Below are 10546 nucleotides of genomic sequence, written 5' to 3'. Positions count from 1 at the left end.
AATCTTGTAAGGGAAAAGGAGTACACTGCGTATTAACTCCCCCTGATGAGAGTATCAATTTACATCCTTGAGCCTTCGCATCCCAATCTTGTACACTAGTTTCTTGAAGATTGATGTCGGTAGAGATTTGGTGAACAAATCAACCATATTATCACTTGAACGGATCTGTTGCACACTGATATCACCATTCTTTTGAAGATCATATGTGAAAAATAACTTTGGTGAAATGTGTTTTGTTCTATCTCCTTTTATGAATCCTCCCTTCAATTGAGCTATGCATGCTGCATTGTCTTCATACAAAATTATGGGTAGTTTGTCACACTTCAAACCACATTTATCTTGAATTAGGTGTATTACATACCTCAACCATACACATTCTCGACTTACTTCATGAATAGCAATTATCTCAGTATGATTAAATGAAATAGCCACGATTGATTGCTTAGTCGATCGCCAAGATATTGTAGTGCCTCCATATGTAAACACATAGCCGATTTGAGATTGAGCCTTGTATAGGTCAGATAAATACCCAGCATCGACATAACCAACTAGATCGGGACTGCAATCATTGCCATAAAATAAGCCCATATCGGTAGTCCTTTTTAGATACCGCAATATGTGTTTGATTCCATTCCAATGTCTCCTTGTAAAAGCAGAGCTATATCTTGCTAAGACATTAACTGAAAAAGTTATGTCAGGCCTTGTAGTGTTAGAAAGATACATTAGTGCACCAATTGCACTAAGATATGGTACTTCAGGACCAAGAAGCTCTTCATTCTTTTCTTGAGGTCGGAACGGGTCCTTATTCACATCAAGTGATCGAACAACCATCGGAGTACTTAATGGATATGCTCTATCCATGTAAAACCGTTTCAATACCTTTTCTACGTAGGCAGATTGATGAACAAAAATCTCGTTTGCCAAATGTTCAATTTGCAAACCGATACATAATTTTGTCTTTCCGAGATCTTTTATCTCGAATTCCTTCTTTAAATAATCAATTGCCTTTTGGAGTTCTGTAGGAGTTCCAATAAGGTTTATGTCATCAACATATACGGCAAATACAATAAACTCCGATGTTGTTTTCTTTATAAAAACACATGGACAAATGAAATCATTTATATAACCTTCCTTTAATAAATATTCACTAATGCGGTTATACCACATTCTTCCTGATTGCTTTATACCATACAAAGATCTTTGCAATTTGATTGAAAATATTTCCCTGGACTTTGAATTATGTACGTCAGGCATTTAAATCCCTCGAAAATTTTCATGTATATCTCATTATCAAGTGAGCCGTATAGGTAGACTGCAAGATTTTCATGGACAGCAAGACTAATGAGATAACGGAACGTTATAGCATCCATAACAGGAGAATACGTCTCTTCATAATCGACACCAGGCTTTTGTGAAAATTCTTGTGCAACAAGGCGTGCCTTATATCTTTGTACCTCATTTTTCTCACTTCTTTTACGTACAAAGACCCATTTATAGCCAACAGGTTTAACACCATTAGGTGTTTGGACTATAGACCCAAAAACTTCACGTTTCGCAAGTGAATCCAACTCAGATTGGATTGTTTCTTGCCACTTTGGCCAATCACGTCTTTGTCGATATTCTCTAACAGATTGAGGTTCAAGATCTTCATTATCTTGCATAATGCTAGATGCAACATTGTATGCAAAGACATAATCCATCACTATATTCAATCGATTCAAATTTGTCTCAATATCGATTGGATTTATTGATAGTTCCTTATTTTCTTGAGTCTCAGGCTCATCGATATCCTCATTAATTTCAGGATTGGTTAAATCATGGGTTTCTTTATGAGACTCTTTCGTAGTGTCATCTTAATCATTTGTTTTCCTTTTTCTAGGATTTCGATCCTTAGAACCCAATGGTCTGTCACGCTTTAGGCGTGCTTTTGACTCATTAGCTATGACACTAGAAGATTTTCCAACAGGGACATCAATACAGATTGGAATATTATCTATAGGGATATGTGATTTCGTTATCCTTTTCAGATCCGTAAATGCATCTGGCATTTGATTTGCTATTTTATGTAAATGGATAATCTTTTGCATCTCCTTTTCACAAATAGAGGCACGTGGATCAAGATAATATAATGATGGATTTTTTCACAAAATTTTCTGTTTGATTTCACCAATTTCTCCCCCTAATTTTGGGGGAAATGCCTCATCGAATCGACAATCTGTAAATCGAGCAGTGAACAAATCTCCCGTTAATCTTTCGAGGTAGCGAATAATGGAGGGCGATTCAAACCCAACATATATTCCTAACCTTCTTTGGGGACCCATCTTAGTGCGATATGGCAGTGCTACAAGCACATATACAGCGCATCCAAAAATTCTTAGATGGGATATATTAGGTTCATTACCCAAAACTATTTACAACGGGGAATATTTATAATAATTTATCGATCTGAGACGAATTAGCATTGTTGCATGTAAAATGGCATGACCCCAAATAGAAGTGAGTAATTTCGTTTTCATGAGTAACGGTCTTGCTATCAATTGCAGACGTGTAATCAAAGACTCTGCAAGGCCATTTTGAGTGTGAACATGAGCTACAGGATGTTCCACTTTTATCCCAGTTGATAAGCAATAATCATTAAATGGATGAAAACTCAGCAGCATTATCAAGTCGAATAGACTTAATTGGATTATCGGAAAACTATGCCCGTAATCAAATTATTTGTGCCATTAATTTTGCAAACATTAGGTTGCGAGATGACAATAGGCACACATGGGACCATCTAGAAGATGCATATATTAAGACCATAAAATATCTAAACTACCCACTAGGTAGGTGAATAGGTTCACAAATATCCCCTTATATACGTTCCAAAAACGCAGGGGACTCAATCTCAACCTTTGTTGGTGATGGTTTAATAATCAACTTGCCTTGATAACAAGAAGTGCAAGAAAACTCATTATTTAAAAGAATCTTTAAATTCTTTAATGGATGCCCATTTGAGTTCTCTATAATTCGTCTCATCATAATTGATTCAGGATGTCCCAATCGATCATGCCAAAGTACAAAAGTATTGGAATTAGAAACCTTTTGGTTTACGATAGAATGTGTCTCAATTGCACTAATTCTTGTCCAATACAGGCCACAAGATAAAGATGGGAACTTCTCAATAACTCTTTTCTGGCCAGAGATATTTTTGGTAACGGTGAGATATTCGAGATTATTCTCATCTATTATCTCAATATGAAATCTATTTCGATGGATATCTTTAAAACTCAATAAGTTCCTCTTAGATTGGGAGGAGAACATTGCATTCTTTATGATAAGTATTGTTCCCTTAGGCAGAGTTATATTAGCTCTTCCAGAGTCTTCAATTAGATTACTACTACCAGAAATTGTAGTAACATCTGCCTTATACATACTTAAATGAGAGAAATATTTCTTCTCTTTGAATAATGTATGTGTTGTACATGAATCAATTAAACAAATATTTTTACAATTAAACTTTGATCCAAGTTTGCTTTGAAAGATATCCGTATTTGCTTCCCATGGTTTGACATACAAAAGAAGTATATGAATAAATATTAGTATATTTAGAGAAAAGGAAAAGAAATAAAGTTAAACCAATAATTCAATAGTGACCTTTTAATACATTTTCTAGCAAATTCTAATTATTATACAAATAATTACGCAGCAAAAATAATACAATTATAAGTACATGAAAAAAAAATTAAATAAAAGTTGTTCCAGGGTGCTTGTAAACCTCTTCTTAAAGAGAATTAAAGTAACGTAAAGGAAAATCAAAAGGAATTAAAAGATCAGTGAGACTAGGACACTAATTACTTAGATATTACTCCTTGTTTGTGAAATTTATGAAATTTAGGAAATGTATATATTTTTAAAAACTACATAAGAAGTATTATTAAGTGCAATAAATATTACAAGATGTTTATTCATTAGATACTACGAATAAGAAAACATAAAAATCAAAATGCTCAATCATCTTTAACCATAGATCTATCACCGATCGAGTGGTTTATTTTTCCATCAGGGTGCTCAAAAAAATGTGTTACATTCAAGTGGGTGATATCAAATTCATTGTCATAAACAAAATTAGATTCAGGAGCTTTATCCTTTAGAGATGCTTGATAAAGCTCAACCAAATATTTTGATATGCGACAAATATTTGCCCAATGCTCTTTTCCACCGCAACGATAACATTCAATTTCTGAACCATTTGCCCTTGGCCCTTTTCACTTTTGGTGGTTATTTTTCTTTGGGGGTGATTAACACCAGAAAAATTTCTTCCTTTGCCACGGCCACGACTACGACCACGAACAGGGCCACAACCTTTTCCACGCTTAGAATAATGGGAATACACCTCATTCACTCCAAGCAATAGTGTAGACCCAGTGGGTCGATTTTCGTGATTTCTCATGAGCAAGTCATTGTTTTGTTCAGCCACAAGAAGAAGAGAAATCAACTCAGAATACTTCTTGAAACCTTTCTCTCGGTACTGCTGTTGCAAGACCATATTAGAGGCATGAAACGTTGTGAACGTTTTTTCAAGCATATCATAACCAATGATAGTATCTCCACAGAGTTTCAATTTAGAAGTAATTCTGAACATCGCAGAATTATATTCAGAAACAGACTTAAAGTCTTGGAGCCTCAGATGAGCCCAATCATATCGTGCTTGTGGAAGAGTGACCAACTTTAAGTTGTCATATCTTTCCTTTAAGTCATTCCACAAAATAAGTGGATCTTTGACCGTAAGATATTCTATCTTCAACCTTTCAATCAAGGTGATGGCGCAAGAAAATCAAGGCATTAGCACAGTCTTGAGTAGTTGCTTTATTTTTATCTTTAATAGCGTCTCCAAGACCCATTGCATCTAAATGGATTTCAACATCCAACACCCATGTCATATAGTTCTTGCCCGAAATTTCAAGGGCAGCGAACTTTCTTTTCATAATATCAATCATAATTAAAAGAGGAGAAAAGTTATACCTTAGCCTTCTCAAAGAGCTTCTTGAGACGTAGTCTCGTGCTGATAACGTGTTATAAAATATAACTCAAAGTAACAATATGGAACAAGGAAAAACAAGGTAAGAGATATATGGAGAAAGTGAGAAGAGATTGTTATTTCTTCTTCAATTGTGTGTATTTTTCCATCTATTACAAGGCCTTTATATAGGCATGAAAAGTGAAGAAAATATGTTATTGAATATGTCATTAAACATAGAAAATATGTCATTGAATATGTCATTAAGCAATTGAGATGAAGATCATGGAGGAAGAGCAAACATACACCATAATTTGATATTTCTTATAACATGAACCTATATGTGGAAAATATAATAATCATGTTCCATAAACAGCAGCCGCAATATACATTTTTCATCATCGCAAAATTTTGAACCCGCAGGGGCAAAAAATATTCCTGTACAGTCAACTGTTCGGATAAACTGTTTGTCTTCTTCACCATCTACGGCCGAAGTTTCCGCGACCTCTTCCACCTCTGCCTCCGGAAAAGCGACCACCACCTCTCCTGTCAGAGAAGCCACCACGACCACCACCAAATCTTCCACCTCTTGCCTGGTCTTTCTCTTGCAACCGAGGCAGTTCTTTTACTACCTCTAAGTTTACACCTTGGGTATTCTTCCCTGCAAAGCCCCACCGGGGTAAGCAAAATCAATGAGATACAGTGAGAAAGAGATTAGACAAGCTGCAACAGTTTATCACTGATCATGGGTATAAGAAGCAAACTATGATGAAGGAAGGCTCTAGAATAGAATTTTGTCTGGATGATTCTCATCTATTTCAATAACGGAAATGAAGAAACATACCTGCTAGAAACATATCCAGGTCATCAGCAGATACATCAAAAACAGCGCCCTTCCCATCAGCTGTCAAAGTAAGACCTTTGATTGATTCAACCTTATCCTCAGGTAGGAACCTCCGCAAAACATTATATGCAAATCTGCCATATTGACAAAGTAGAAAAGATCAACAGAGCAGGCTCGGTCTGGCCATAGCAGCTCTCACTGAGCTTCATCATCATGGTATGACTTGTTAATCGGAGAAAGCAAGAAAAACATTTGTGAACATTGGCTTAAATACTCACGAAGGTGCAAATATGGGCCTCCCACACTCAAGAAGTAGAGTAACACAGTTCTCCATGGAAGAAAGAAGCGACCGAGTCTTGATCTCAGAGTAACCCTAGAAAGCAAGAGACCAGTCTAGTCAACCATAAGGCCCTTTAGTTCCAACACCAGACAAGTAATGAAGAGAAATACTTACAGCTGCCTTGGCAAGTGCCTTGGCAAGCAATTCTGCTGGTGATAGTTCAGAGGTGTGTAGAAGTTCCTCCGCGGCAGCCTTGAAAGCAGGTATTACACTACATATATTTGCAAATAAATGTTATGATAAAGCGATGGTACATTAAAAATCCATAAAAAGCACAAATGAAAAAACTTACCTATCAGAAATTTCAGCAACTGCTTCTGCTGCTTCTTTCCCAGCCGCTTTAGCAACATCAGCTGGCTGTGGAGCAGATAGATGCTCGAACTTCACACCAGATTCTCTTTCAATCCTAGAAATGTTGGACTTCTTAGGATCATAAAGCATTACAGCAACACCAGTATTTCCTGAATGGCATAACAAACAAATATAAGTAAGAATGTTCCTGAAGTTCAATGATCTAATGAAAGCAATTCCAACATCAGCAGTCACCTGCCCGTCCTGTCCTTCCAGATCGATGAATATATGCTTCGACATCGCGTGGAGGCTCACACTGACCATACATGTTAAATTCAGCATTCAAACACCAATAGGGTTTGAGCATCAAAGTCGAATATGAATTTAGTCATATCAAACCTGAATAATTAATTGAACGTCGTCAATATCCAATCCACGGGCTGCTACATTTGTGGCCACTAATGTCAGGAATTTTCCTGATCTGAATCCAGATAGTGTAACCTGTAACAGCATACAACAATCAGGGAAAGAGTTGTTAGTTGAGAATTGAAGGGATGTACCCCATACCATAAATATAAAATTTGTCGAAGGAGTCAAGGAAAGTGACAAACAGACAACTTATGCAAAGTCCTGTTTGGTTTTTATATTCTTATACATCAACAACAGATGGTGATTGCTTCTGGAGAAACTCTCATCCTCTTAAAGTGGAAAGTCATCAAAAGGAGAGCGAGAAGAATGGCAAAAGAGAGCACACCAGAATAAAGCTATTTTAAACAAAACTATACCTCACGCTGGGACTGTTGAATCTCTCCATGCAAAGCATGTGCTCCCGGCAATAAGCCAGCTAGCTCCGAAGCATAACCCCTTGTTTCAGTGAAAATAATAGTGCGGCCACCACTGATATTTCATGGCAACAAAGAATGTTGGAGAATGAATTCATACGTTGATTGTCATTCTAAGAATTACAAAGGACAGATACTAAAAAAAGAGATACAACCAACCTGCTGTAGCAGCGAATAATATCAGGAATCAGCCGAGTTCTGGCTGAACTAGAGCATGGTATAATAATATGTCTCACATTCTTACTGGCCTTCATTTTCTCATCACCAACAAGATCAGCTGTTTTCTTATCAGGTTTGAGAAACTTAGAAGATATCTGCCATGAAAACAGATCACTATTCAAGAGAGGGGGAAAAAGGCAAGCTTAGGACACACAGGTTGTACATCTATTTTCCAATCCCCGGAAAAAGCAATTTGTTTAACTAAATAAACGAAGGGGCAAGAAATATTCCCAGGAGGAGAAAACACTGATTTGTACTTATAAAAAGGGAGAGATAATGAACTAACATGCTTCACCCAGCTTGGCAAAGTGGCACTGAAAAGAAGTGTTTGAACTTGGCTTGCATCTTCAACCTTGCCTTCAAAATTCAAAAGAGAAAAGGAGAAGAATAAACATAACAAAATCATTAACCATAAGATGGGAAATCCCTGGAAATGACATTTAATGCACACGCAAATTTCAGCTCCCAGAGAATATCACTCACGTAAGTGACAGCACCGAATAAAGGAGAGGGGAAAAGATCAGACAATAAGGGTAAGATACCGATGAATAGTATCATACCTAATATAAATTCCACATCATCAACAAAACCAATTTTCAGCATTTCATCAACTTCATCAAGAACACGGAACTTTAGAGACCTGAAATCAATATTTCCTCTTTCAATGTGGTCCTGCAGCAAAATTTGTAAGGAGTGAATCTAAACTCTCTGAAGCATGAAAACATAAACCTACAGCAAATATTCCAGAGTCACCTAACATAAGACCAGTGAATACACTACCTTAACTCTTCCAGGAGTACCCACAACAATATCAACTCCTCTTTTCAACTGAACTTGTTGTTGTCCCATAGGAGAATTTCCATACAAACAACATGAAGTGAGCCCCACAGCCCGACCATAAACTTCAAAGTCAGCAAACACCTATAGTTAACATGAAGTGAGAAAACAAAACTCATAGGTTACGCATTCAATGAAGCAGTCAACTTGGGCAGGGCCTCTAAAATAATACCTGAAGTGCCAATTCCCTAGTAGGTAAAAGCACCAAAACACTAGGAGCTCTCCCATACCCTGTTTTCCGAGATGCTTTAGTAGGACCATTTGTCAGGGACTCCAATATGGGCAACACAAAGGCCAATGTTTTACCCTGCAAATGTGGGAGCACAAATTGAAGTAATAAATGCTTGTTAGTGACTACTTACGCAGCGAAATATTTACAAATATGTCTTGTAATACTGGCAAATTCGGTTCATTATTTTTCTTATGATAATATAACAAAAGTGGGCATTGTTCATTTATCATAATGGCCAAGTAATGAACAAAGTTCTTATCAACTCTCGTGTTCTCAGAAAACTCATTTTAGATATATAATTCACATCAAAAGAGCAACTTGTGTAGCTTGCAGTAAGCCTCTAACAAATGGAGCGACAAAATGTGGGACATGAAACCACAACACCAAAAAATCGAGCTATTTTTTAGTAGGTCAGGTATTCAGTGAACAGCACAGGAATGAGAATAACATAAAGAACTAAGGTTCCATCTCTCCCCCTTAAGAGCCAAATGCATGTGTAGATGGTTATAGATGACTTGCCTAATCTTAATTTCCAAGGAAAGCATGGACATAGGTTATTGCATTCGGGGTTAGAATTTCCAAACGCCACAAACTAAACAGCCCGTAGTCAAACCAGTAAACATCAAGAGACCTTCAAATTTTACATGACAAGTTGCTATGACAGCGAGATTTTTGAAATATCAGCATGCAACTTAAAATTATTAACTGAACACAAAAGAAGAATTGTTATTTCGAAGAGTATAATATACCTGACCAGTGCGAGCTCGACCAACTAAGTCATTCCCATCAAAGACAGTATCAAAAGTCATAGCTTGAATAGGAAAGAGCGCTTGAATCCCCTTGGCAATCAAAGCCTCTCTTAAAGGCACCGAAATCCTAAAATTAGACAAAGCATTAGGATCCTCCTCTTTCTCTTTCTCTTTCTCTTTCTCTTCCTCTTTCTCCTCATCATCATCATTCTCCACCAATTTAGCCTTTTTCTTCTTTTTCTTCTTGTCATCCCCAATCAAATTACTCGGCTCCACTATCTCCGAACTTCCATCCTCATCATCATCATCCAAGTTTAAGACTTTTCGCTTCTTATCTTTCTTCTTACTCTTCTTAAGCTCTTCTGAATCAGACCCAGAATCAATCTTGGTCTTTTTCGACTTTTTAAGGGTGTCGGCGGATGATCCTTTTTCGCTCTTTTTCATCTTCTTCTTCAGCTCCTGCGACTCTTCAGACCCCATTGTTTCACTTACAACAAGTGCAGGCATGAAAAAGCTTTTGTTAAGCTTGGAGTAAGAGAGGAAAGGTAGGAGATGGCGGTCCTGCTGCAAATGGTGTGGCAGTTAAGCTGCAGGAGGAGAAAAGAGGAGGAAACTTGAGTTTAGGGTTTCTTATTTATAGGGTTTGGCGGTGGGATCGCTTCGAAGCCGTTGGATTGCAAATGAGTCCTGAGGTTAATTGCTTATCGTCCGATTTTTAAAACATCCCCAACTTCGCGGGAATACTTTGACCATCAGCTCCTTGCTAATTGGTACTCTACTACTCTAGTATTTTATTTTTACTAGTTTTGGGGAGCTTTGCGCGTGTATTTATATTAAGGGTACACAATTTTAAAAAATTAGGTAATATAAAAATAAAATTTTAAAAAGGGTAAGTTCTTGAAAATTGTGAATGTTAATCTCATTTAGCTAACTCAATAGAAAAAAGTTTGCTCCACAGAAGTCCTTAGATGCCTTATTGTGATTTTAAACTTATTTTCTTTTACCTAATACTAAAAACAAATAAATTGCAAAAATCTTTTCAAATAAAATAAATTAAAAAGTTAAATCATTTGGTATTTTAGAGATTTGAAAATAATTACTAATGTTTCATTAATATTTTACCAAAATAATTCAATATAAAAAAAATATAGGGAGCTATCATGTGTTGAAATGGATGTGAAAAGAAACAA

General features: G+C 36.6%; 1 protein-coding gene across 1 annotated transcript; it reads right to left on the bottom strand.

Moving 5' to 3' along the window:
- Positions 1–5305: 5305 nt before the first annotated feature.
- Positions 5306–9975, bottom strand: LOC104118867 (DEAD-box ATP-dependent RNA helicase 7-like). The gene is made up of 14 exons (XM_009630246.4): positions 9357–9975; positions 8548–8682; positions 8319–8459; positions 8099–8210; positions 7825–7895; positions 7479–7633; positions 7263–7374; positions 6877–6978; positions 6733–6793; positions 6479–6647; positions 6301–6397; positions 6125–6219; positions 5847–5980; positions 5306–5663 (listed from the first exon to the last, which is right to left on the bottom strand). The coding sequence occupies exons 1-14, from the start codon at positions 9861–9863 to the stop codon at positions 5479–5481; spliced, it is 2076 nt and encodes a 691-aa protein (XP_009628541.1). The 5' UTR covers positions 9864–9975; the 3' UTR covers positions 5306–5478.
- Between the last annotated feature and the right edge of the window lie 571 nt (positions 9976–10546).

Source organism: Nicotiana tomentosiformis, chromosome 3 (assembly GCF_000390325.3).
Source record: "Nicotiana tomentosiformis chromosome 3, ASM39032v3, whole genome shotgun sequence".
Taxonomy (NCBI): domain Eukaryota; kingdom Viridiplantae; phylum Streptophyta; class Magnoliopsida; order Solanales; family Solanaceae; genus Nicotiana; species Nicotiana tomentosiformis.
This window is presented reverse-complemented; position numbering and strand designations above follow the sequence as displayed.

Bases quoted from the DNA above. Each gene is read 5' to 3' on its own strand.
- LOC104118867 (XM_009630246.4), bottom strand. From the start codon at position 9,863: ATGCCTGCACTTGTTGTAAGTGAAACAATGGGGTCTGAAGAGTCGCAG. The intron at 8,683-9,356 runs GTATATTATACT...CCACATTTGCAG, and splicing joins GTCGAGCTCGCACTGGTCAG to GGTAAAACATTGGCCTTTGT. The intron at 8,460-8,547 runs GTATTATTTTAG...TGTTAACTATAG, and splicing joins CTAGGGAATTGGCACTTCAG to GTGTTTGCTGACTTTGAAGT.